Here is a 27,257-nt window from a genome sequence, read left to right on the forward strand (position 1 = left end):
AGTCAAATGTAACACCAAAGGGCATTAGATACTACACATATAAATCTTGCTTTACATAAAGATCAGGTACAGAGCTTGGATTTATATAAGCAATAAGTTAAAGTTGGTGATTTACAAACAGGCTTCCTTTAAATAAGATTTATCCTGGTGTATTCAATTCTATTTACAAACAACAAAAAGCACAATATTCAGACTTCTCAGCAATAGGTTCTGTATAAAATGAAGTATAAATTGGTTACACTTCAAAACTTAAGCCTTTGTTTGAGGTAGAATAAACAAACATATCAAAATATACTTTGTAAGGGGAATTTTAATATAATTTTGTTATCATTAATCTTTTACAATTCTAAGTTTTCATATTAGGATTAACTGTACTTTGCAAACACTCAGTGACAAAAAAGATGTTTTTATAACACAGGTGAATAATTTGCTTGTTTCTTCTATCCATTAAACTATTCTCATTTGTGAAAGCAGAGTTACCTATGTTTTTCTGTTTCTCTTTTCGAATGTGGATGTGAGTGGAGAAAATTGTCCTTAGTATGCTTCCATCTTCAAATTAGGTTCCCCCTGTTTTCTGATGAGCACTGAGCTTTTTCAAGTCAAACTAATAAGTGTCCAGCCTTTTATTCAAAAGTAATATTTCAAAGTTCAGAGATAATGGATAGTGAAAAACACATTAGGTATATTATTTCCAGACTGCACTCCCCAGCGTGGCTGTAGCACAAGGAAGAATCTCATGGCTCATGTTCTTTACCTTCTGCCTGATGAAGTTTAAGCATTTCTATTTTAGGTATCCTGGGACAAGGGGATTTTTGCAGTATTTGATATTTGCTTGAGCCTAATTTTCAAACTACAATTTAATTTTCATATTTAAGTAAAAGTTATCTTCAAGGTTTTATAGGTATTGTTAATATTTTTAAGAACTGCAATCCAAAAATCTTTTAGAAATGTAGTGTAGTCATAAAAGGAGTCAATGTTTTGATAACTCAGAGTTGTTGTTTTTCTTGTTTTTGAAGCAGATGGAACAAGTTAAAACGGTGTCCAGTAACACTGCTTAGTCTTACAGTAGTAAATTCAAAGACAGTACCTATTGGCCAGTCTGCTCCTACTGACTTACTGCTTTCTACATTTTGGAAAACTCTTAAATGCTACAAGCCATACCAAAAGTATAAGCAGATTTTGTGATATGCAGAATTTGAAATTTTAATAAGTCAGAATTGCAAACTTGTCCACTGTGCAGAATGGTCAATTTATAAAATATGGTAAATTGAACTTTTAAAAATGTTGACCAAGTGTTCTTAATTAAAATGTTAATATATTTTAGGTCTCTCATTTGAATGGATATCCATCGTTACTCAGCAAATGCCTGAATTTACTACTGGTATTAGCAAAACTTGAACATTTATAATCCTGTAGAGATGACCAGTGTTTCCTTGATAAAGTTTTCATATCAGTTCTCTCTGACTGTTTTAAAGGGTTCTGTGCAACATTTTTAGCTCTGATATTTAAGAAACAGATTATTATATCCTTTAGCAACTTGACAAAGTGATTGATGGCACACACTTCTCCATCAAAGAGATGCTTATTCAAATCTACAAAAAGATAAATATGCCCAGAAAGCTCACATAATATTTTCTGTTGAAGATACAATTCCCTTTGTTTAGGAACTAGTTCAAAAATTGCCATTCTTGAATGGGTTCTTACAACTCGCTCACAAATATTTATGACCCGACACAGACCTTCTGAAGGAAAATGCAAACTATTCTTCTTTTTAACAAATAATAGTGACCCAATTTTAGAGGCTTTGAGATCCGATGCATACAGTGCTGTGATGCAGTCCTCACAAGTTAAAAGAGCTGATAACTTGTTTGCAACATAACCAGCGTAACAGATGAGGTTTCGCCTATGATCTGACAGGTCTAATAATGCCTCACTTAGTGAACAATTAGACCAGTCTTGACAAATACCCTCTTCGTGAAAGAGAGTCTTTGTAACGCTGACACCATACTGACGTTGAACTGTCCAAAGTGCCAAGTCTTTCCTTCGAGCAATTGAAATGTCAAAGATGCTTACTTTGCTTAGAAAAACTTCATCTTGAAATTTGTATCTGGTCTCCAAATTATGGTAAGCTTTCTGGAATGCCATGCAGGTAGGGCTACAACTTGTTACTAATACCTGCCTAAGCATATTTAGAAATAATTCCAGATGATCGTGACTGAATTTGTAAGTCAGAAGATAAGGAAAAGGCATGACCTTTGGGAAAACATAATTTTGGTAGAGCCATTTTAAGCTCTCAGCATTGAGCAAAAATCCCAGGAATCCTAGTTTTTGCTTACCTTTAATTATTTGATTATTGCTAGTGTCAGATAATGTAACAAAAATAGTCTTGGCTTCAATTAACACGTGGTTTATTTTACTGTAAGTTTCAGGCAACAGAGGCCCTTTAAGTCCCTTTCCATAACAGTTCCTACTGTTAAAGATGTCAAACAGATTGTTAATTAAACGTAAAAAATGGATGGTACCAATACAGTTTTGAAAAGGTGGCAGGTCTAAGGATAGCAAATATTCTAATGCACTGGCTACACTCTCACTAAAGAGTTGGGCAGCACAATTCACTTTCAGTACATGATTTTTCAAATTTGCAAGTGTACTTGGTATTCTTTCCATATTTGATAATTCCTGTTCCTCCAGTGCCACTAACTCCACAAGGTGCTGCCAATGTGCTATGCCATTAATAAACTGAATGCTTTGAAAATTCTGAAATGCATTTCTTATTAGTCTTAGCAAGTGGCAAGAGTCAAAGAAGTATGCAATCTGTTGACTAGAAGATGAAGGATGCTGAAATGTACATTTCATGTCGTCTCCATCAATATGTATCCCCAATGCTTTTGCCATCTGAACACTATGTGCTGTGGCATCAGATGTAACAGCCAGAACTGTGATTCCTATGTCACTCAGTTTACCAATAGTCAGACGAAGCAGCTGAGCTTGCAAATATCCAGATGCTCTGTTTACAAAAAAATAACCAAGAGGTGTTCTCCAATGGCCAAAAATACCCACTGCCATTAACAAAACAGTTTCTGAAGCAAGTGGCGTTTCATCAGCATCAAGTTTTCCAAGACCAAAGTCCATAAACCCCTGCAAACTGTGACTGCTAGGATCCCAGTGAAGCTGTTGCTTGAGAGGTATACTTTTTATTAACAATGAACAGTACTGATAGAGCTGATCTCCATTCTCTACTCTTCGTTGAAGAAAAGAAAAAATGTTGCTGTTGAAACCTGGACTGGGTTGGCATTTGGATAACCACCTAGAATATATAAAAAGTGAAAAACAGAAAACTTAAAGAGAAATAAAACGATAAATGGGAAAATGCCTTAAGCAGTACTAAAGTAGTCTCCTATCCCTGTAGAAATAAAGCCAAGTATATAAGCAGCCAAATTCTATAGACATTTTCAATGGTAAATTCGTTACAATAAAATAGTAAGATAAGAGAAACTTAGAAACACAAAGTAGTATTTTAAGATGCAAATATACAACATATTTTTAATTCCTCATTTATTCTTTAAAAAGTAAACAACTAACCAGTTTGTTCTGATCTTTTTATATTGTAAATCATAAACAAGTCTTACCTGTAAATTCAATGAAATGAGAAAATTGCTGAATGTAAAGGAACCTTTGAGAACATCTAGTAAATCTACCTCATTTTACAGATTAGGAAACTGGGACAGAGGGAGAGGTTAAGCGACTTGGCCCATAATGTACTGTTAGTTATGAACGAATGTGAAACCTGGCTTTCCTGATGCCCAGGGGTTTAGTGTTTCTCACTCTTTACAGCCTCAAAATTACACCCTTAAAGGCATATAACAAGTGTGCATCTGCACCCCTATACAACCTACCTGCGCTACTGTTCTTTCATAGTATCCCTGCTCTTCTCAGACTGCTAAATATTTTCTTCCTATTACGGTGTCTATCTTTGGAATTCTTACTTCTAGTTTACTCTAACTTGTTACAGACCAGGAAAGAAAACAGCCACATTTAATCATTGTCTAAAACTAAAGGGATTCTGAGGCAGAGACTAGGATGTTCACCTGTAACTAACATATACTTTTGTAACTCAAATGTCTGTTAAGTTAAATTTCTGATTTTCTGGCTATATTCTAAGGCAACCAAGGCTTCTTCCTGGACAGCTGACCTCTACTTAATTGTGAGTTTAATGTTCTTCTCTAAGTATTTTGGGATAGGGCTTTCCAAATATTTTAAGTGTCACCTAGGAGTTTCATAAACAAAATTCACCTTTAGTACATACTATGAACTTTCACATATATGAAATATATATACTACACACATACACAAACACACACACACACACAGAATTGACTTTTGAACTAAATGGCATGGGTACACTTATACCTGAATTTTTTTTTCCAACCAAATGCATGGAGAGAAAATACAGTATTAACAGGACGCAAAACTTGCATATACAGCCAGCCAACTTTTCATATACATAAATACTGCAGGACTGTCTACAGGACTTTTGTATGCATGGATTTTGGTATACTGGCACAAGTGGGGGGTGTCCTAGAACCAATCCCCCACATATACCAAGGGATGACTGTAATAGTTTAAATAAATATATATATGTGTGTTTATATATACTTAAATGGCAATTATGACCCACTAATTTCATGACGCATTAATAGGTTTAAAAAACACACTTATAGGCCAGGCATGGTGGCTCATGCCTACAACCTCAGCACTTTGGGAGGCTGAGGCAGGCAGATCACCTGAGGTCAGGAGTTTGAGACCAACCTGGCCAACATGCTTAAACTTCATCTCTACTAAAAATACAAAAATTAGCTGGGCATGGTGGTGCGCACCTGTAATCCCAGCTACTCAGGAGGCTGAGGCAGGAGAAGTGCTTGAACCTGGGAGGTAGAGGTTGCAGTAAGCCGAGATTGCGCCACTGCACTCCAGCCTAGGTGACAGAGCAAAACTGTCTCAAAACAAAACAAAACAACATACTTACAGGATGGCAAAAGACATACCTTGACTATAAGTAGGTTATAATCTATTCAGAAGACAAAAGTATCTGTTGTTCGTATATTAAAATAGGCAAACCAGAAATAAGGCCACACACTTATGACAATCTGATCTTCTACAAAGCTGACAAAAACAAGCAAAAGGGAAAAGACTCCCTATTCAATAAATGGTGCTGGGGTAACTGGCCAGCCATACGCATCAGACTGAAGCTAGACCCTTACAAGCCACATACAAAAATTAACTCATGATGGATTAAAGACTTACATGTAAAACTCAAAACCATAAAAACCCTGGAAGGCAACTGAGGCAATATCATCCTGGATATAGGAACAGTAAAAGATTTCATGACAAAGACACCAAAGCAATCATAACAAAAGCAAAAATTGACAGGTGGGATCTAATTAAGCTAAAGAGCTTCTGCACAGCAAAAGAAAATGTCAACAGTAAACATCCTACAAAATGGGAGAAAATATTTGCAAACTGTGCATCTGACAAAAGTCTAATATCCAGCATCTATAAGGAACTTAAACAAATTTACAAGAGAAAAACAAGCCCATTAAAAAGTGGGCAAAGGATATGAACAGACATTTTTCAAGACATACATGCCACCAACAAGCATATGAAAAAAAGCTCAACATCACTGATCATTAGAGAAATGCAAATCAAAACCACAATGAGACACTATCCCACACCAGTCAGAATGGCTATTATTAAAAAGTCAACAAATAACAGATGCTGGCAAGATTGCAGAGAAATGGGAAAACTTACTTATACACTGTTGTTGGGAGTGTAAATTAATTCAATTATTGTGGAAAGTGAATCCTCAAAGGGTTAAAAGCAGAACTACGATTTGATCCAGCAATCCCATTACTGGTTATATACCCAGAGGAATATAAATTATTCTACCATAAAGACACACACATGCAAATTTTCATTGCAGCACTATTCACAATAGCAAAGACATGGAATCAACCTGAATCTCCATCAATGACACATTGAATAAAGGAAAAGTAGTACATACACACTATGGAATACTATGTAGCCATAAAAAAGAATGAGATCATGTCTTTTGCACCAACATGGATGGAGCTAAAGGCTATTATCCTCAGCAAACTAACACAGGAACAGAAAACCAAATACTGCATGTTCTCACTTATAAGTGGGAGCTAAATGATGAAAACTTGGCTGGGCACAGTGGCTCACGCCTGTAATCCCAGCACTTTGGGAGGCCAAGGGAGGCAGATGACCTGATGTCAGGAGTTTGAGGCCAGCCTGGCCAATATGGTGAAACCCCATCTCTACTAAAAATACACAAATTAGCCAGGTTCAGTGGTGTGTGCCTATAATCCCAGGTACTTGGTAGGCTGAGGCAGGAAAATCACTTGAACCCGGGAGGTGGAGGTTGCAGTGAGCGAAGATCATACCACTACACTCCAGTCTGGGCAACAGAGTGAAACTCTGTCTCAAAAAAAAAAAAAAAAAAAAAAGATAAGAACTTATACTCAAGGAAGAAAACAACAGACACTGGGGTCTACTCAAGGGTGGAGGTTGGGATGAAATAATCTGTACAACAACCCTGTGGCATGAGTTAACCTATGTAACAAAGCTTCACATGTACCCCTGAACCTAAAAAGATAAAAAAGGAAAAAATAGTAAGACAATGACTAAGCAATATAGCAGTGCTACAGCACACTAGAATGTTGAAAACTCTTTGCAAGTGTGTCACCGAATTTTAATTGTTTAGTTTATTTGTTTTACATTAGGATTCTCAAATGAGCACAAAAGATGCTAACTGTGTTGCATATGTGGTACATATATAACAAAGCACTTAATGTCCCTATGTAATTTTATTTTAAATGGGTGTTAAAAAAATAACCAACTTATGTTCTGCTGAGTTTGATTTTTAAATGGAAATCTCAATGGTATCTGAAAATCTACAGCTACTAAAACAACGTCATGAACATGAAGCAGAATGGTATGTGGATTTGTTGACTTATTTTTTAAAGTTTTTACAAGAAAGAGTAGGCATACCCAAACCAAGTTCATGAGTTAGAACGGTAAGGAAGGAAACAATTTCTCCTTTAAATCTCTTTTCTTCTCTGAAAATAAAAAAATTTTCTTCTGATCATAAAAAAAGACACATTCTTCTTTTTAAAAAAACTAAACACAAAAAGTATAAAGAAGAAACTAAAAGTTACTGTTAATATCTTTGTGTATACATACCTAGATATAATTTTCAAAACTGTATACTGAAACTATTTTTCACTTAATGGTAAGTAATGTTTCACATATTTTTATGCGCCCTTAAACATCAACCTACAGCAACATTTTAAATGTGTACACAGTATATACCACAGTATAGTTAAATGAAAAATAATTTAACCAACTCTAATCGAAGGACATCTTGATAATTTCAAATTTTTAGATAATGGTACCACAATGTGTATATGTATGCATGTGCACCCATACACATATACATATTTATGTCATTTGTCTAATTCCTAGGAATAACATTCCGAGGTAAACTTACTTATATTTTAATAAGAAATTAAAGACAAAGTTTGGATTTCAGCTGCACGTAAGTTGGTGGGTCAGTTTAAAATTCATATTCCCAAATTGTCCTTGCAAAAGTTCAAACCAATTTTCATTTATACGCTCATCAACATGATATTTTAAATTAACAAACCAATATCTAATAACTTAGTTATGGAATGATTATAGGGAGTCACTTGTGCCGCCTAAAATTCTGCCTGGGAAAAATATAGTCCTAGAGATCTACAGTGCTAAGTGTTTTTCTGTTAAGACTTTTAGCTACTCCCACTGTTGTTACTTTTGATTCTCTCACAGCAGATAATCTATAGAGGGAGTTGGTTTACTAAATTGCAGTGAATATAAACCAAAAATTAGAAACAGAGGAAATATAAATAAGGAGCAAATGTGCCAGCATTTTCTATCTATGACCAAGATCACACTAAACATATCACTATTATAACAAGGAAAGTTGAGGATATTAAGACTTAGTTTCAAAGGATTTGTGAAAATAAATTACCTTAAAAGACCGCAAACACTGAAAATTATAAAAAAAACACAGCTTTGGGAAAGTTTTGGACATAAAGAATCCAGGGAGAACTGAAAAAGAATCCAACATCAGTGAACAGAAAATTAGAGAAGTATCTGATGTAGCTAAGACTAGAGAAAGATATATGACAATTAGAAATTCATGGGGCACCCTATCTAACCAAACCAAGGGTTTTAAAAAAATTTAAGTCTAGTTTGGTCTGTCATCGTCCAATTCTTAACCATCTAATTGTTTCTCCATCATTATGGAGGGAAAGACAACAGTTTTGACCACAAACCTGGTACTGCAATTTTCTAGTTACTTACTTTTCCTGTCGGTGACTGGTCACATATTCTCCTTTCTTTCCAAATCTAATGCCTTCCTCCTCAACTCTCAGTTAATAACTTTATTTCATTGAGAAAACAGAAGCAATGCAATAAAAACTCATTTTCCTGCTGAGTGTGGTGTTGCATGTCTATAGTTCTAGCTACTCCGGGATTGCTTAAGCCCAGAAGTTCAAGGCCAATCTGGGCAACACAGTGAGACCCCATCTTTTTCTTTTTGAGATGGAATCTCACTCTGTCACCCAGGCTGGAGTGCAGTGGTGCGATCTCAGCTCACTGCAAGCTTCGCCTCCTGGGTTCATGTCATTCTCCTGCCTCACAATCCCGAGTATCTGGGACTACAGGCGTCCGCCACCATGCCCGGCTAATTTTTTTGTATTTTTTTAGTAGAGACGGGGTTTCACCGTGTTAGCCAGGATGGTCTTGATCTCCTGACCTCGTCATCCGCCCGCCTCAGCCTCCCAAAGTGCTGGAATTACAGGTGTGAGCCACCGCGCCCGGCCAAGAACCCATCTTTTTAAAAGACAAAACTCATTTTCCTACTACCAAATCTGTTAACCTATTGTATCTGTACTTCTGGTTTTCTTCCTGTTTCAGTGGATGAACTGTCCCAAAACCTTAAGGTCACATTTCCTTCCACAGTGGTGTTGGATGTCATCCTCCTGCAATTATCATTTATCTTATATGTCACGAATTTTCTTTTCTCTCTTGGATCATTCCCATAAACATGCAAACACGCTGGAACATCTGCCATCTCAACAAACACCCTCCCCTCAATGCATGTTCCTTTCTACCCACAGACCCATTTCTTTGCTCTCCTTCATAGCAAAACTCCATGGAAGAGTCCACCATTTTCTCTGCTTCTTCACTTTTAGTCTCTCTTAATCCCACTCCAGCCAGGTTTACCTCTCCACCAATCTACTGTAACTGCTTTTGTCATGGTCACCAATGACCTTCATCTTGCAAAATCCAATGGTCAATTCTCTGTCCTCATCTTACCTGATCTCCCAGCAGCATTTGACATAGTGGACTACTCCCTCCTTGAAATACTTTCTACACTTGGCTTCCAGGCCATCACAATCTCCTGGTTTTCCTCCTGCCTCACTGGCCGCTCCTGATCAATAAATATTTATTGAATAAATGAATATTAAATATAATGATTATAAAAATCTAATACTTAAGATAACTGTGTTAAAAACAGATCACTTTTTATATGGGAAAATAAATGGAAATGTATATACCATTAATATTAGAATCTTATATTAATGTAATATAATCTTATATTAATACAAGAAAATAAACGGAAGCTCTATATACCATTAATATAACAGAACACTATATGGCCACTAAAACAAAATTTTATTGGTAGGTAAATAGTTTTTTGTTTTTTTTAACTCGGAGGATACACACAAAACTGCTAATTGTAGTTATTTTGTGGGATTAGGGGAAAGGAAGTACTGTGTTTCTCACTTTCTGGTATTTATGTACTTACATATGGTTTGAATGTTTTATAAGAAACATGTATTACCATCATACTAAACAATATACCTTACTCATACGCAAAGTACCTAAAGAAATGAGCAACTGTTTGAGTACTGGAATTATAAATCTAAATATATATATAATGTTACAGCAAAGGTCACAAAATGCAAAATGACATGAAGAGAGAAAAGATAAATGTGAGCTGGAATTACCAGGAAGATTTAATCTAGGAGTTGATGTAGAACTATGGGAAATGAAGAAAACCATGAAAAAGAAAAGATGAGAAGTTACATGAAATATCTTATATAAACCATAGTGAAATATCATTAAGTAACACTTTAAAACCAGTGTAGAAGAGATTAAAAAGGCATATGCTTCTCAACACAAAGAAAAGATAGATGTTTGGATTTATAAATGATGGATATTTTAATTACCCTGATTTGATCATTACAAATTATATAAATGTATCAAAATATCACATGTACCCCCAGAATATGTACAGCTATCAGAAAACAAAAAAACCAGAAAGGTATAGGAGGAGAAATTAACATAGCACCTATAAAACTCTCTTGCTTAGCAAAAAGTGAATATTTATAAATAATATCTAGCCTGAATGGTAAAACCATATTATAAAAGAGTAAAGCCTTATACACAAATGTTCATCTAAATATATGAAAAAACAATTATAACCCCAAAATGGAAACAACAGAAATGTCCAATAGCTGGAGAACGCCAGAGTTAGGTAGGGTAGGACTACCATGTATCATGCAGCTATTAAAACTTGTCTATAAAGAGTTCAAAATAACGTTATAGATAAAAGGCATACATAATAAAGTGATAAAAGGCTGGTTGGAAATTTATTTACAAAAGATCATAACTATGTAAACACTAGTAAATCTAAGTGCACACACACACACAGACAGGAAGGAAATACTCTAAGTGTTAACGGTAATTGTTTATATATAATGTATGGGAACAATAAATTTTTCCTCTTCTAAATTTTTTTGGAAGAGCAGCCCACTCTGAAGGTCAATTATTTTTAAATATTTTATTAGTAGTATTATTGTAATAGTGTGTATAGAGGAAAATCTACAATTTTTAAAAAAGGAATCTGGGCTGGGCACGGTGGCTCATGTCTGTAATCCCAGCACTTTGGGAGGCTGAGGTGGGTGGATCATGAGATCAGGAGTTCAAGATCAGCCTGGCCAACATGATGAAACCCCACCTCTACTAAAAATATAAAAATTAGCTGGGCGTGGTGGTGGACGCCTGCAATCCCAGCTACTCGGGAGGCTGAGGCAGAAGAATGGGTTGAACCTGGGAGGCTGAGACTGCAGTGAGCCAAGATCTTGCACCAGTGCACTCTAGCCTGAGCAACAGAGCAAGACTCCATCTCAGAAAAAAAAAAAGGAATCTGTAAAACTAGGCTGGGCATAGTGACTCATGCCTGTAATCCCAGCACTTTGGGAGGCCAAGGCAGGTAGATCACTTGAGACCAGGGATTTGAGATCAGCCTGGCCAACAAAGCGAAACCCCATCTCTAGTAAAAATATAAAATAGTAGCTGGGTGTGGTGGCACATGCCTGCAATCCCAACTACTCAGTAGGAGGCTGAGGCATAAGAATTGCTTGAACCTGGGAAGCAAGGTTGCAGTGAACTGAGATTGTGCCACTGTGCTGCATGCAACCTGGGTGACACAGCAAGACTCAGTCTCAAAAATAAAAAAAGGAATCTGTAAAACTAGTGGTAAAAACAGTAAAAATTAAGAATTCAGTATTAAATTTATAAGACATTACTAAAAAATCATTGTTAACTACTCCACACGAAGAGAATTATATCTATCCACTTTGATCACAAATCCTAAAAAATTATTTATCAAAATCTGTTCCCTGGACAACCTACATTGGCATCAACTGCAGTGCTTATGAAAAATGCAGATTTTTTTTTGTGCTTTGCCTAAGACCAATGGCGATCGATCCAGAACTGTTCTAGATTTTCCAGGATAGTCAGATATTAAACTACTGAAGTATACTGGAAATTCCAGTATTTCAGGATTCAAATTTTATCCACAAAGAGTGTCTGGGAGATGCAAAAAGCTTGTCACACTGTGTATCTTCATTTTGTTAGTGAAAATATTGCTTTTGTGATAACAGGCAAATACCACCTAGAAGTTTTTAAAAAACAGAAAATGGGAGTCCATTTTTTCATTAGTCCATGTTTTCTTTTTTTATGGGAGTATGAGTACTAATAGCCTTAATAAGTAAAATGTGATAAAAGAATAATATGGTTTAACATCTAAAGAGTAATTCACATGTAATCAACAAGATGTGGTGACAAGAAAGACACTTTTAAAAAATAAAGTAATTCACTTACGTTCTGAGGATGGAAGAATGAGGCAGCTTAAGAATCTTTCTTACATAATCATAGACTTTGCTACTGCACAAGTAGAGTGTACATGCAAATTGTTTCATTTCTGTGGTGTACTCATCTGTTTCTCTCCAATTATATAACTCCCACTTAAAATCTGTTAAAATAAATTTTTTTATTCTTTGTGACGAATAGTAAAATTTTCAGGTACAGATTACAGCATTTGGATGTAAAATGCACTGGGCATCAAAATTCAAATACAAATATAGATGCATTTTAATTAAGTCTATTCAGAGGTTAATATTCACGTAGGCCCCTTGACCAATTTATTCAGTTCATCTGGAATCATTTCACTAGAGCGAAAAAAAATTTTTCAACTTGCATTATGTTTTACTATTCAGTGGCAGCCTGAGTGGAGAGATTTTTAGAGGAACAGGAAAGAAAATAAAATGAGGACACTTATTTATTTAATTTTGTTCCCTGATTAGTATTTATCTGAGGGTGAAAATTAGATATGAAAAACATTTCTGGGGATAGGGTACTCTTCAGACTGAACAGACCATCTTGCCTAATATCGAGAAAGAAAAAAAAATTCTTTTCCTGGTGGGGATTCCTATTTATGACTTCTAGTCCCCTCTTGGAAAAACATAAAATATTCTCCTCCTTTGGAGATACCTACTCTTTTCTAAAAACAGGACACGTTTCTCTTTTCCTAGAATGTAATCCAAATCTCTGCTGCTTTCATCAAAGAATAAGTTGGCAATTTTTATTTTGCCCTTTTTCAAATATCTTAGTTCACAAAGAGGACTAGGTAGCCTTTCCGTGGGTTTACAGGTCTACTCTACAGAATATTTTAGAAAAAAATGTGGAGATACACAATTTCCAAGCTCAAAGAAATTCTGTAAACTAGTACAACTCCACTGCAAAAAGACTTTGGTAAAATTATGTAGCAGTTAAAACTGTTTATAATGAATTTGCAGTAGCAAATGGGTAAGAGCTACTATAAAAAGTGAAAAGTGCAGAACAGAAAATGGTATAAACCATATGGTCTCATCTCTGGGTAGTGGGATTACACATTATTTTAATTACTTAAATATTTCTTTGCTTTTCCTATAATAAATGTTACTTTTATAACTGGAAAACCATAAGATACAAAAGAATTTTGGTGATTTTCTTTCTTCTTGCTTAAGCTGAGACTTTCACTTCCCAACTAAAAGCATGTTTTCATAGGCAAGAACAAAATAAATATTTAAAGGTCTTTCAGAAAAACAGCTATTTTTGTAAATACTACAGGTTACCAGGGGGAAATACCTGAAAACTGAGCTCGTAGCAGACACTCAGTTTCTTCAGAAAGTAGTTTCTCTTCTACAAGTGCATCAATTAATCGTAAACCTTTTCTCTTCTTGATCATCCTGTAGTTCTTTACGGAGATAAGTCTTTTTTTGGACACTTGTAACATTTGTTGCACCTCAGCCAGTTTCTCTGCACCTATCATCAAAGGTGTCTTTAAACTATAGTTATGGTCCTCAGTAGCAACTTCTTGAGAATTATCTGGAAGAGGTTGTTTTAGGATTTTCTGTCTTGCTTTACCTTTAAGATGTACACCTTGAGGAATCTATGACAGACATATAAAATTAAGGTTATTTTAGAAATAATCACACCGAAGAGTATCTGTAAAAATACCCTAGATACAAAGCACTAATCTGGTTGCTGTGGAGAGTTAGTTAGGAAAGAAAAGGTCATAATCTCTGAATGTTTTAATGTATAGTTTATAGGGTAATATAAACAGTTTTTTTTTTTTTTTGCACTACACAGAAATATTAATGTGAGGTTGAAAGTTTCTGAAATAAAGTAACTAGAGAAAAGTGGTAGTAAACTGGGACGGCTTCATGGAAGTGAGTTTTAAGCAGTTCTTAGAAGGTACAATAACATGGTTAATGAAGGTGACAGAGAAGTTATTTGTGCAAAAAAGAAGGCATAGTGGACAGAGCATGGCTTTGGAATTAAGACTGACCTGGGTTTGAATCTTAGCTCCCTCAATTAGCTGTCACATAAGCTCTACAATCCCTTGTGTCCTCATCTGTAAAATGTGGATAATAATACAAGGCTGTTTTGAGGATACAATATAAGAATTTATGTAGATCTCCTAGTACAATGCCTGGACCATTGTCGCTCTCAATAATGGCAGCCATTATTGAGTTTACACAAAAGTATGAAAGCAGGCAAATTTATCACATATATAGTAAGTATAAACAGTTTGAAAAGATAATTCAAGGCAGTTAAAAATGTACAAATCAATTAACAGTAAGCTCTTGGAACTTGGTGAGTTTGAATTTGACACCAACTAAATACTTCCGAATAGGGGAATGAGATAAACCAATACTGAAAGAAGGAGACTCTGATGATTAAGAGGAAAGTAAGGCAAGTGTCAGGATAGAACAGTTAGGTGACTATCACAGACTGTGCAGAAAGTGAAAGCCCATGTGTCAGAGTTGTGGTTAAGGGGTAAAAGGATAAAATAAAAACAGTCATAGGAAACAGAAGAATATCATACCAATACTGGCGACTCATTCATAGAAAGTTTCATTATTTCCCATATACTTCCTGTATCAATGTTAATAATTACGTATATTTTTGATCAAGATAAATAACATGATTAGGAGGAACGAAAAAACAGGTATTTTCAAAGTACTTTGAAAGCTGTCTTATAATTTTAAAAAGTCTGTATTCTAAGGCTATTTATATCTACCAGTTGATTTTTGCAATTGGTTAGTAACCTTTATATATATCTAGACAAATGATTTGCATTTATATAGTTTTTTAAAAGCTCCAGAACAAATGCTAATATATATAGACTTTTTTTTTTTTTTAATTTTCAAAGCATTTAAAATCTATTACTGGATTTAAGACTTGGGATTTTTTTCTGGTTGCAAATTCTAGCTATAATGGGGGCTATCTTGATTTTTAAAGGCTCTGTAAATTTTCATTTTGTTGACTTACACCTACATTTAAGTACCTTGTATAGAGAAACAGAAGGCACAGCTCCTTTTTTCAGCTTTCTTCTTATGCCATATGACTCAAAGTCACTTTCTTGAAAATGTTTGGAACACAGTATAGCACCTGGTCCTGGAATCCAAATCTTTTTGCTTCTGGGGTCCACACGATTAACAGCCCTGATCCATTTTGAGCGCTGTATGGTATCAGTTGGAAATCTATGGCAATCATATTAAAGTTCCATTAACATGAAAACATTATAGTAATACTGCAGTAGTATTTATTATATAAACCCATTTATTATTTTACTGCTTTATAGAAACATAAAGCCGAGTGAATTAAAAGTTTACTTAGTACGTTTTTCAAAGTTCTTTGATTTTTTTAATCCACAAGTTCAATATCTGATTGTGTCAATCATAGAGGGGCAATTCTCATATTAAAAATCCTACTGTATTTTGTCTTCACTTCCTACACTTAACAGAATCTGCTCAAATTTAAATGGTTAAAGAATGTATGACTCTTTTCCTTTCCTGTGGTGATTTTGAACTATTTGGTACTCCTCCTTTTAAGAAGTGGAGCCTGGCCGGGCGCAGTGGCTCATGCCTGTAATCCCAGCACTTTGGGAGGCTGAGGCGGAAGGATCAGAGGTCAGGAGTTCAAGACCAGCCTGGACAACATGGTGAAACCCCGTCTCTACTAAACATACAAAAAATTAGTCGGGCATGGTGGCGGGTGCCTGTAATCCCAGCTACTGGGGAGGCTGAGGCAGGAGAATCTCTTGAATCCAGAGGTGGAGGTTGCAGTGAGCTGAGATCGCACCATTGCACTCCAGTCTGGGCAACAAGAGTGAAACTCTGTCACAAAAAAAAGGTGGAGCCTAATTCCCCTCCCCGTGAGTGAGTATGGGCTAGAGTTAGTGATTTGCTAAGGAATGGAAAAAGAACATGTGACAGTAAGTGACCACAGACTGTCATAAAGGAACAAGTTTTCCTCCTTGCTCCCTGTAGAGAATAGTTTGCTCTGGAGTAAGGTATCTGGCATGTTATAAGCAGTCCTGTGGAGAAAACTAGTTGGTGAGCAACTGAGGCCTCCAGTCAAAGGCCATGTTGAGTTAGTTTTTTTGAAAGCAGGTGACTTCAGCCTTCAGATGACTGCAATCTTATGAGATACCATAACATCCAGCTACACTCCTGAATTCCTGACCCTTAGAAATGTGTGAGACAATGTTTATAGTGAATTTTGAGGTAACTTGTTATGCAGCAGTAGAAAACAAGACAAGTATATTTAGTATATTCAACTTTTTCATGTTTAAAGGCACTACTTTTTGCTAGTCCTGATTATAAAAATTACTTTGCATTTATTTTTCAATCCAAGCCAAATTATGTTTAGAAACTTGTCGGCTAGGCGTGGTGGCTCACGCCTGTAATCCCAACACTTTGGAAGGCTGAGGCGGACGGATCACTTGAGGTCAGGAGTTCAAGACCAGCCTGGCCAACATGGTGAAACCCTGTCTCTAATAAAAACACAAAAATTAGCTGGGCATGGTGGCTCGCACCTGTAATCCCAGCTACTAGGGAGGCTGAGGCAGGAGAATCACTTGAATCTGGGAGGCAGAGGTTGCGGTGAGCCAAGATTGCGCCACTCTACACTCCATCCTGGGCAACAGCAAGACTCCATCTCAAAAAAAAAAAAAAAAAAAAAAAAAGAAACTTGTGAAATTAACACAATAAAACCACAAAACTACTCTTTCTGCCCCGTCTTCTTTGACTTATTTTAGAGACAGATTTACAGGTAACTATGCTTTTTGTGCATCTTAATTTAGACTTTAAGGCACATAGTTACCAGAACTGAGATTGGTATAAATTTTATTTCTCAGTTAATTGCTACAAAAATATAGCAGTATGGTAAAACATAATTCTGAGATACTCTCTCAATCACCTTGAGAAAGAACACTGACTTGGAAAACCTGTTTTTAAGCTTTATAGCTTTAAAAGGTCAGAACACCGACCTTTTACCAGCTATATGGTATTAGACACATCTCTCAATCTTAGAACTTCCTCACGGGGCTGTAGTAAGAGTGTATGAGGCTACAAATGTATTCAAAATCACTTTGTAAACTGTAAAGTACTATCCAAAGTTTGCGCTTTCCTACGAACAACTAATTCCATTTCTGGGATTACAATTTTATTGTTCCAGGAAGATGATGATACTTGCTCAAGGGAAAATGAACAGGGAATTCTTTTTCCAATAAGGTTGGAGCAAATCTATCTTTTTTCACTGAGTTATTTTTTAACTCATCGAACATATTTGCAAGGGAGCTTTTCCACAGATTTGGTATAGTCTCTAAATGTGCAAGGAACCCTCAAAAGGTGGCTGGTCCAACAACTTCTATTACTAGCATGGTCCTCTGATGCAAAGCTTCCCAACTGGTATGCCGAGTACAGCTGTTGATATTGGCCTGGGACACCTGAGTAGTTACTTCAAGGCAGCCCCAAAGAGTGCTGTAGGTTTGCCCCCAAAGTATTGAACAATTATTTCCTATGAGTAAAATGCTATGAAAAAGGCTGGGGCCGGGCAGGGTGGCTCATGCCTGTAATCCCAGCCCAGAAGTTGGAGACCAACCTGGGCATCACACTGAGACCCCTTCTCTACCAAAAAAAAAAAAAAAAAAATAGCCGGGGTGGTGGCCTGTGCCTGTAGTCTCACGAGGCTGAGGTGGGAGGATCACTTGAGCCTGGGAGATAGAGGCTGCGCTGAGCTGTGATAGTGCCACTGCTCTCCAGCCTGGGCAACAGTGAGACCCTGTCTCCAAAAAAAGAAAAAAAAAAAAAGAAGAAAAAGGCTGGGAAATATTGTAGTCTAACTAACATAACGAGTTTTGAGTTCTGGAAAAAATTAAATTGGTAATAATACCATTTTTAAAGCATTTACCTTGTGGTCTACATATGCTATAAAGTCTTACGTTTTGGTTTTACAAAACTCTACAAGGCAGGTTTTTATTCCTCTTACAGAAGAAGTAACCAAGACCCAGAGCTAAGTACAGAGATCAGTAAATAATCAATTAAAATTGGAATTCATGTCTCCCTAGTTTAAAGCTACCTCTATCACAAGAAAAATCCCAAATCAACTATCGTCTCACATACAGAATGAATTGGTTCACACTGTTAACAATTTAGGTGGAGGAATCAGCCTTATTTAAAACATAAAAAGAAAAAAAATGAATTTGATACACAGCCTACCATACATAATCCAAACTCCTCAACCTGGCATTTAAATTTTTTAAATGATTTGTCTCTCAGGTATTTTCCCATTCCTCTATATTTGCACTTTCTATCCTTTACATTTTCCCATGCCATTCCTAACTACCCTCTTCCTAACCCCACTTTCCAACCATAAAGTTCTTTTTGATCGTTCCATAAATCTGTTCCTTTTGTCTGTGATGATCTATTTTACCCACTTTTCTACTTGCCGGTACACTCTGAACACCGATTTGAATGACCTATAGCAGTCTGAACCATGGATAAGAGTTCAGATAAGACTGGTCTGAAATTCTTCCCCACTGTCGAGCCAAATGAAACTTCTCTGCCATAAACAAATCCAACCAGAATCGGACCGGCCTTGTAGAGCTCAGCTAATAGCACTTAAGAACTTGCAATGTCTGCCAGTACAGGAGAAAACTGATCTGTACTCGTGCTCAGGAACACGCCACACACTTCAACCGTTGTCCCAAACTGCCTTCCCTTCCGGCCTCCTCACTTTAAATAATAAGACCATCCAATTAATGGAGAACTCCTTTCGCGTAACTCTCGCTAAAGCGGTAGGCGGTGCTAGACCCGGCTACAAAGAGGTAAACACGAGCGAGGAGAGAGAACCTCAATTCTCACAGTGCCCCAATTCCGCTCCCACGCCCCGACGCTGCGCACGTCACGTCGCGTCACATCCACGGCGCGACCCACAGTGCGGCCCGGCCCCGCCCCACGCCGCGCTACGGCCCACCGGGCCCCGCAGGGAGTTCGAAAGCTCCGAAGCTTCTCCCATACGCACTGGTGGAAGGAGAGGCCGCGCTCCCGGCTGAGCACGGTGTCACGGGTGCTGCAGCCCACTGCGGAGCAACTTCGGGTCATCTTCTTGTTACGTGGGGCCCCACCTTCGGGGTTCCCGCGACAGCATGAATCACGACCACTTTAGCTCCGCCCGTTGACTGCGGCTACGACCTTTATTTGTCAGGAAAGGCGGGCTTTAGAGGCGCGGGACTTCCACACTTCCTCTCCGAGGCCCTGCGCCGGTGCCGTAGCCAATCACAGGCCACGTTATGTCGCAGCAGCCAATCGGAAGGGCCTGAGCCTGAAGACGTGCACTTGACCGCTCCTTCTTCCGCGTTGGAGGCCCAATAGTGGGTTTTGCTGCAAGCGGTTCATTTTTCTTCTGATTTCACCCATTCTGGCACAATCCGGCGCCATCGTCGTTCTTGTGTGACCGAGTCTGAAAATGCGAAGCAGAGAGGCAGGACCAAAATTGAGGCGAATCCAGGAACCTGCCAATGGGTCTCCGGATGCGTTCTCTGAAACTGGAGGATATCGGGAGGAAAGGGTATGGAAAAGAGATAAAACACGGTGCCCCAGGTATGTTGAAGACAGAGTCGGGTCCAAACTACATGATTTACTGAGATGCGTGTCGTGTTCTTGCGCTTTATCTTGTAGCTTTCCGATGCGGAGATGATGCGGAAGCTCTTGGCATGGTTGGCTGTAGGTACCTGATACGGGAGGAGCGGTAGTCAAATAGGATACGCCGACTTTTAATTCGAGGAACCCTTTTCTGAAACACTGCCACAATGAAGGACATAAGGTAAGGTTCTTGGGGCTCGTCAGACCACACTGCCCCTATTAGGGGCAGGGGACAAGGGGCAATTAAGTGGTTTTGGTTGGCAGTGAGGCGTTATGGATAGCTTTCAGGAGAAAAAGCTTAGAACAATGTTTTAGTTATAAGCCCTTATGTTTGAGGAAGAGATTTCAATTTGCTTAGAAGGAAACAGGCAGTGTGTTTTTGTCTCTGAGGAGATCCTTAGCATACAGAAAACAGAAGGGTTTGCAACTTTTCCGTTTCTTTGTATAGCACACAAAAATAATTCCAAATATCCAGGCCTAACAAGATTGCTTCTTTTTCCCCTTTGTGTTTACTTTGTCCTAATTACAGCCGAAAAGACACATATTAAGGTATTATTTATTCACACCAGTTTTCCACTAAAATATGTTTATATCTTCTTTGAATGGAATTAATAGCTTTTGGTTATGGTTCCTTAAAAGTCACATGGTCTAAGGATAGTCAAGGAACTTTGGAAAAATTGGTCCCTGGGGGATGTGCAGGGAAAATACTTTTTGGCTGTAAGATGTGTGCAGAGAGTAGGAACTGGATTTAAATACTGTAAGTTGGTTGGGCTGTTAAAGCCTTTTCCTACTCAACCAATTAAGACCTGAATGAGGCTGAATAAAAATACATTGTTTTTAGCTGTCTTTAAGGAAAAAATCAGTTGCCTTGTATTTTTGTAACAGTTTTGTTCAGATATAATTTTCATACCATACAACTAACTGGTTTAAACTGTACAATTCAGTGGGTTTTAGGATATGCACAGAATTGTGCAATAGACACAATCAATATTAGAACATTTTCATCACTCCAAAAAGAAACCTCATTCTTTTTTTTTTTTTTTTTTTTTTTTTTTTGAGATGGAGTTTCGCTCTGTCGCCCAGGCTGGAGTGCAGTGGCGCGATCTTGGCTCACTGCAAGGTTCCCCTCCCAGGTTCACGCCATTCTCCTGCCTTAGCCTCCCAAGTAGCTGGGACGACAGGCGCCCGCGACCACACCCGGCTAATTTTTTGTGTTCTTAGTAGAGACAGGTTTTCACTGTGTTAGCCAGGATGGTCTTGATCTCCTGACCTCGTGATCCACCTGCCTCGGCCTCCCAAAGTGCTGGGATTACAGACGTGAGCCACTGCGCCCGTCCGAAACCTCATTCTTATTAGCAGTACCTCCAAATATTCCCCCACCCCGCTTCAGCAACCACTAATTTACTTTCTGTGTGCCTATGCCTGCTCCGTACACTTCATGTAAATGGAATTATAAACTAATATATGGTCCTTGTGACTGACTTCTTTCACTTGGAATGTTTTCAGAGTTCATCCATCTTATAGCACGTATCAGTACTTTATTTTTTATTGCTGAATCGTATTCATTTTATGGATGTAGCAGATTTTGTTTATCCGTTCATCAGTTGGAGGGCATTTGGGTTTTTCCGTTTTTTTTTTTTTTTTTTTTACTGTTAGGAACATTTGTGTACAAGTTTTTGTGTGGACAGTGTTTTCATTTTCCTGATTACACACCTAAGAGTGAAACTGGTGAGTCATAAGGTAACTGTGTTTAATTAACTTCTTGAGGAACTGCCAGATTATTTTCCCTAGTGGCTGCACCATTTTACATTCTCACCAGCAGTGGATGAGGCTGTCAGTTTCTCCACATTTTTGTGCGTGTGAAGCGACTGTCTCATCGTAGTGTTTACCTTTTCTTAAGGACTCAAAAGTTTGCAGATACAGGCCTTCACTTGCCATTTTCTTAAGGTAGAGTTGAAAGTACTGCTGCCAGTTCATCATCTGAAATGAGGGCTGTTTTCTTTCCTGTTTAATTGGATTGCAGCTATTTGCCTTTCCTAAAGTTGAAACAGTGTGCTTCCACATTATTCTGACAACATTCCTTTAATTATTATTTTCAAATCAGTTTCTGAAAACTGCTTTTATCAGAACAGATTTACTTAAATGAAGGCAATAGCCGCAAGGGGTTACTGCTCTAGATATTTACTTCTGGATAGGAAATAAGTAATCCTATCTTTACATTTGTTTATAACTTATTTATGCTTTTTTTGTTGTTGTGATTGTTTATTTTATTGTTGACATTGAAGTTCTCAATTTGATCCTTTGGTTATATCGTTGCTTCTTCTAGTAACTTCATATCCAGTGATTAAACCTTTTCACTGCTGTTCACATAATGAACTGTTGTGATTATTGAATACTGAAATGAGGATATGTAAGCTGTATTAAAGGTAGTGTTATTTGCAAAGGCATTGACTATTGCACAAAAAATTTTAAAAGAAAGTATCTCTTTTCAGGAATCATGCTCAGAGATGTCAAGAAAAGATACATGGGTCTTGGAAGATAATTACTCAAAATATGCAGGGGAAGGTAGTATATTTTTCTATTTTGAATGTGTTAAGTATTCCTGGAACTATAGCAGTGAGTTGGAAATGGAGAATTGTCCAAGTAAAAAACATTTATAAAGGCTTTGATGAAATCTAATTACCTATTTTATGGTATAGAATCTTATTAATTGTCTACTTAGAAAGAATAATAACAAATTATTTATTGGCCCATTACTGTGGGCCACACATTATGCTGAGCTGTTTATTATTTTATTTTATTTTTTTGAGATGGGGTCTCACTCTGTCACCCAGGCTAGAGTGCAGTGGCGCAATCTCAGCTCACTGCAACCTCTGTCTTCCAGGCTCAAGCAATCTTCCCACCTCAGCTTCCTAAGTAGCTGGGACCATAGGCATGTACCACTACACCTGGCTAATTTTTTTTGTATTTTTGGTAGAGACAGGGTTTTGCCGTGTTGCCCATGTTGCTAAGCTTTTTATATACAGTATATAGAAAGAGTTGGTTTTCTTAAACAATGTTTATTTCTCATAATAACTATGAAAGCAGATACAGACTTCTTGCTTTCTAGGGTTGGTATCTTGCTTGTTGAGCACCTACCCCTTTTGTCTTGCCAAATTTTTCATTGTTTGAGTTCTTTTGTTTCAGAAAGCCATGGAGTTTTGAAATTATTGTTAAATCATTATTTGTTACATAATTATTTCTACTTCTAGAATCTCATGCTAACTTGGAAGTGTCTTCTCAGCATCAAGCCTGATATAGAGGGGCAGCTACACCCTAATGTACTCCAAAACTAGTTATGCTTTGTTTTATACGTAATACTTCTATTATTAGACAAGTGGTTTCCAACTATTAGAAGCAGTGCTAAGACTTAAAGGAAAAGGGGGAGTGTTTTTTCTTCTAACAGAACTTTTGAGCAGTGATGAAAGGAAAACAAGAAGACTCAAAAGATTATAAATCTCGGGCATGAATTAGTATTCTGCCAATTAGAAACATTGTGATTGCCTGACAAGGTCTATTGCTGATGAGGAGTAGAAGCCTGTGGGAGGTGGGGGTGGAAGCAGCAAAAGGAAAAGACAAGCAAGTAGTTAGTAAAATATATTCATCATAGTGGATAAAAATCAAGCTTTGGGGGAAAAGGTCAAACTCCTTCAACAGTGCTGTACATCTGTACCTTTACTCCATCCTATGGCAAATATTTGTATAACTGCACAGAAAAAATTGGACAATGTTTGTTGAAATATTCTTAGAAAGTTCAACTTTCCAAGTTAGTGCCACCCTAAGGAAAATTATATGAGTAGGGATACTTAATTTTTAGCCATACTCTAGTTCTAATCAGCTTCTCTAAGTAGCTGGAACTGCAGGTGTGTGCCACCACACCTGGCTAATTTTTTGTATTTTTGGTAGAGAAGGGGTTTTGCCATGTTGCCCAGGCTGGTAAGATTTTTATATATAGTATAAAGAGTTGGTTTTCTTGGCCAGGCATGGTGGCTCACACCTGTAATCCCAGTACTTTGGGAGGCTAAGGCAGGTGGATCACCTGAGCTCAGGAGTTCAAGACCAGCCTGGCCAACATGGTGAAACACCATCTCTACTAAAAATACAAAAATTAGCCAGGCGTGGTAGCATGCACCTGTAACCCCAGCTACTTGGGAGGCCAAGGCAGGAGAATCACTTGAACCCAGGAGGTGGAAGTTGCAGTGGGCCAAGATTTGCCACTGCACTCCAGCCTGGGTAACAGAGCAAGACTCCGTCTCAAAAAAGAAAGAGTTGGTTTTCTTAAACACTATTTATTTCTCTTAATAACCCTATGAAAGTAGATACAGACTTCTTGCTTTTTAGGGTTGGTATCTCACTTGTTGAACACCTACCCTTTTGTCAGATGCATAGCAGGTTAACAAAGTTGATAAAGTGATATACTTGACATAATCTTTGTTCTGAGTTTTTTTTCCCAATTATAGTAAAATTGGAGGTCTTAACTGTTCTACATTAGATAAATATACGCATTTGTTTTAAAGAGCTAAGCAATGAGAATCTTATGACTAGAGCTGAAGTTCAAGAAATAAATGTCCAATGATTAAACTTTTTCCACTGCTGTTCACATCATGATTTGTTGTGATTAATGTACGTGGATGAGGACATAATAGAAAAAGAAAATGGTGAGGCTTGTATATATTGTGTTTCTGCACAATGAGTTCCTTTGAATGTTTTTCGTTTTAGGAATAAAATTGAAGGGTGTTTTTCTTAGAGAAAATCATTTGTCATATTTATTTGATCAAGAAGTTGAAGATTTATGTAATAAGGTATGAGACTTACACATTTATTTTGATAAAAGAACACAAAAAAGGTCGGGTATGAGTAGAAAATTGACATTTATTTGAGTCTAATGTGGATACTGTACTCTGAATTAAAATTTTCTTTTTGTTACTCTTCCAGCTTTTAAAGATAATAAGTATTATTTCAAAATAGTTTTTTTAAGTTAATAGATTCAATTCAGGAAAGGCATTGGAGGGGGTGGAGCTTTTAACTTTGACAGTCTCACTCTGTTGCCCAGGCTGGAGTGCAGTGGCGCAATCTCTGCTCACTGCAATCTCTGCCTCCTGGGTTTAAACAGTTATTGTGGCTCAGCTTCCCAAGTGGCTGGGATTAGAGGCGCATGCCACTACGCCCAGCTAATTTTTTTTATTAAGTAGAGACCAGGTTTTGCCATGTTGGCCAGACTGGTCTCGAACTTCCAGCCTCAAGTGATCCACCTCGGCCTCCCAGAGTGCTGGGATTATAGTCATGAGCCACTGCACCTGGCTGTTGGTTGTCTTTTCTTAGAAATAATGATGTAATCTTTTCAGCACCTGAATTCTTAAAGATCCAGGGTTTACAAATGACTCTTAGATATGCCAAGGATGACTATCCTATAACTTAAGTCAGGAACAGTAGAAAAGAAGATGATAGGAAACTGGGAATCTTAAAACTAGTTCTGTCATTAATTAGGCTTGTTATTGTGGGTGTTTCTCAAATTTAAGAAATATGAGGGGTCTTGAAAAAGTTTATGGAAAATGCATATCATGAAAAAACTGCATGGATTTCAAAATTTTTGGACTAAAATAAACTCCTACTAACTTGTTATAACATTTTTGAACAGGATCTAGTTTGAAGCACTAAGAAGAATAAGACATCAGTTTGAAAAGAGGCTCTATCAGAGCAATATGAATTCTGCTAAAATTGAAGCAAGAACAAACATCAAATATATGTTGACACTTGGGTGGAAGAATGGTGAGCTAATTGATGCTTTATGAAAAGTTTATGGGGACAATGCTCCAAAGAAATCAGTTTACAAATGGATAACTTGTTTTAAGAAGGGATAAGGTAATGCTGAAGAAGAAGCCCACAGTGGCAGATCATCCACATCAGTTTGTGAGAAAAAAATTAGTTCACGGCATAATTGAAGAAAACCAACAATTAACAGCAGAAACAACAGCCAACACCATAGACATCTCAGTTGGTTCACCTTACACAATTTTGACTGGAAAAGTTCAGCAAACTTTATACCTGATAGGTACCAAAACCATTGCACCCAGATCAGCTACAGACAAGAACAGAACTTACAATGGAAATTTTAAGTAAGTGGGATCAGGATCTTGAAGCCTTTCATTGAAAAATTGTAACAGGAGATGAAACATGGTTTTACCAGCGCAATCCTGAAGACAAAACACAAAGCAATCGTTACCAAGATAAGAAGTAGTTCAGTCAAAGCACAAATGGACTGGTTGAGAACAAAGGTCATGGCAACAGCTTTTGAATGCTCAAGGCATTTTGCTTGTTGACTTTCTGTAGGACCAAAGAATGGTAACGTGCTTATCATGGGAGTATTTTGAGAAACTTAGCCAAAGCTTTAGCAGAAAAATGCCCAAGAAACATCAGAGAGTTCTTCACCACAACAATGTTCCTACTCATCCCTCTCATCAGACAAGGGCAATTTTGCAAGAGTTTTGATGGGAAATCACTAGGCATCCACCCTACAGTCCTGGTTTGGCACCTTCTGACTTTTTGTTTCCTAATCTTAAAAAATTTTTTAAGGACAGTACATTTTTCTAAAGTTAATGTAAAAAAACTGCATTGATGTGGGTAAATTCCCAGAGCTCTCAGTTCTTTAGGGATGGACTAAATTTTATAGCTGGTATCATCACTTACAAAAGTGTCTTGAACCCTATGGAGCTAATGTTCAGAAATATCGTTTATATTTTTATCTTTTAATTCCATTTTTCCACAAACTTTTTGAAGTCTCCTTGAATATGTACCCTTTATAAAGGGGAAAAATTCTGTGACTACTCATATTGACTTAATGCTGACTTAATTTTCTATTTTGTAAATATATACAAACATAAAAGTTGATACAAATTTTGTTCGTAACCCTAACAAACAAATTTGTGAAATAAATGCATTCAGAAACAAACTGAAACATTAATGAAATGGATGCTACTGTTTTACTGAGGTGTAAACATAGTACTGGCTGCTGTGGAAAAAGTTACATAAACAGTCATGTGCCTTGTGATGATTGTTTTGTCTACAACTTCACTCTTTGCAGACGGCAAGACTATTGAAATGAGGGGAAGGGATCTGAATTCCCGAAAGAATGTCAAGTGGGCATCGAGGCTTATGCCTAAAATCCTTGAACTTTGGGTGGCTAAAGCACAAGATCCTTTGAGGCCAGGAGTTCCAGACCAGTATGGGTGACAAAATGAGTCCCTGTCTCTTCAAAAAATAAAATAATTA

At 37.3% G+C, this 27,257-nt stretch overlaps 1 protein-coding gene and 1 long non-coding RNA gene across 5 annotated transcripts; one reads left to right on the plus strand and one right to left on the minus strand.

The window, feature by feature from the left end:
* THAP9 (THAP domain containing 9) lies at positions 1 to 19,526 on the minus strand. 2 transcript variants are annotated; one of them, XM_010358944.2, is made up of 5 exons: positions 19,330 to 19,526; positions 15,308 to 15,503; positions 13,603 to 13,906; positions 12,298 to 12,448; positions 1 to 3,307 (listed from the first exon to the last, which is right to left on the minus strand). In XM_010358944.2, the coding sequence occupies exons 1-5, from the start codon at positions 19,407 to 19,409 to the stop codon at positions 1,330 to 1,332; spliced, it is 2,709 nt and encodes a 902-aa protein (XP_010357246.1). In that variant the 5' UTR covers positions 19,410 to 19,526; the 3' UTR covers positions 1 to 1,329. The 2 variants fall into 2 exon arrangements, with proteins under 2 accessions (XP_010357246.1, XP_030771978.1); XM_030916118.1 differs by having other exon boundaries at positions 15,298 to 15,503; positions 19,330 to 19,463.
* LOC104658827 lies at positions 19,251 to 27,039 on the plus strand. Of its 3 annotated transcripts, XR_747497.2 has the most exons (5): positions 19,251 to 19,875; positions 19,986 to 20,130; positions 22,442 to 22,514; positions 24,708 to 24,790; positions 25,627 to 27,039. It is a non-coding gene; the product is annotated as an uncharacterized LOC104658827 (long non-coding RNA). The 3 variants fall into 3 exon arrangements; XR_004053107.1 differs by having other exon boundaries at positions 19,578 to 19,875; positions 24,708 to 26,945; XR_004053108.1 differs by lacking the exon at positions 24,708 to 24,790 and having other exon boundaries at positions 19,578 to 19,875; positions 25,627 to 25,674.
* The last annotated feature ends 218 nt before the right edge of the window (positions 27,040 to 27,257 follow it).

This window comes from Rhinopithecus roxellana, chromosome 2 (assembly GCF_007565055.1).
Source record: "Rhinopithecus roxellana isolate Shanxi Qingling chromosome 2, ASM756505v1, whole genome shotgun sequence".
Taxonomy (NCBI): Eukaryota; Metazoa; Chordata; class Mammalia; order Primates; family Cercopithecidae; genus Rhinopithecus; species Rhinopithecus roxellana.

Excerpts from the sequence above, each read along its gene's own strand:
- THAP9 (XM_010358944.2), bottom strand. The coding sequence starts at position 19,409 with ATGACCCGAAGTTGCTCCGCAGTGGGCTGCAGCACCCGTGACACCGTG. Across the intron at positions 15,504-19,329 it reads CGCGGCCTCTCCTTCCACCA|ATTTCCAACTGATACCATAC; the intron begins GTGCGTATGGGA and ends TGATTGCCATAG. Across the intron at positions 13,907-15,307 it reads CTTCTGTTTCTCTATACAAG|ATTCCTCAAGGTGTACATCT; the intron begins GTACTTAAATGT and ends TGTCTGTCATAG.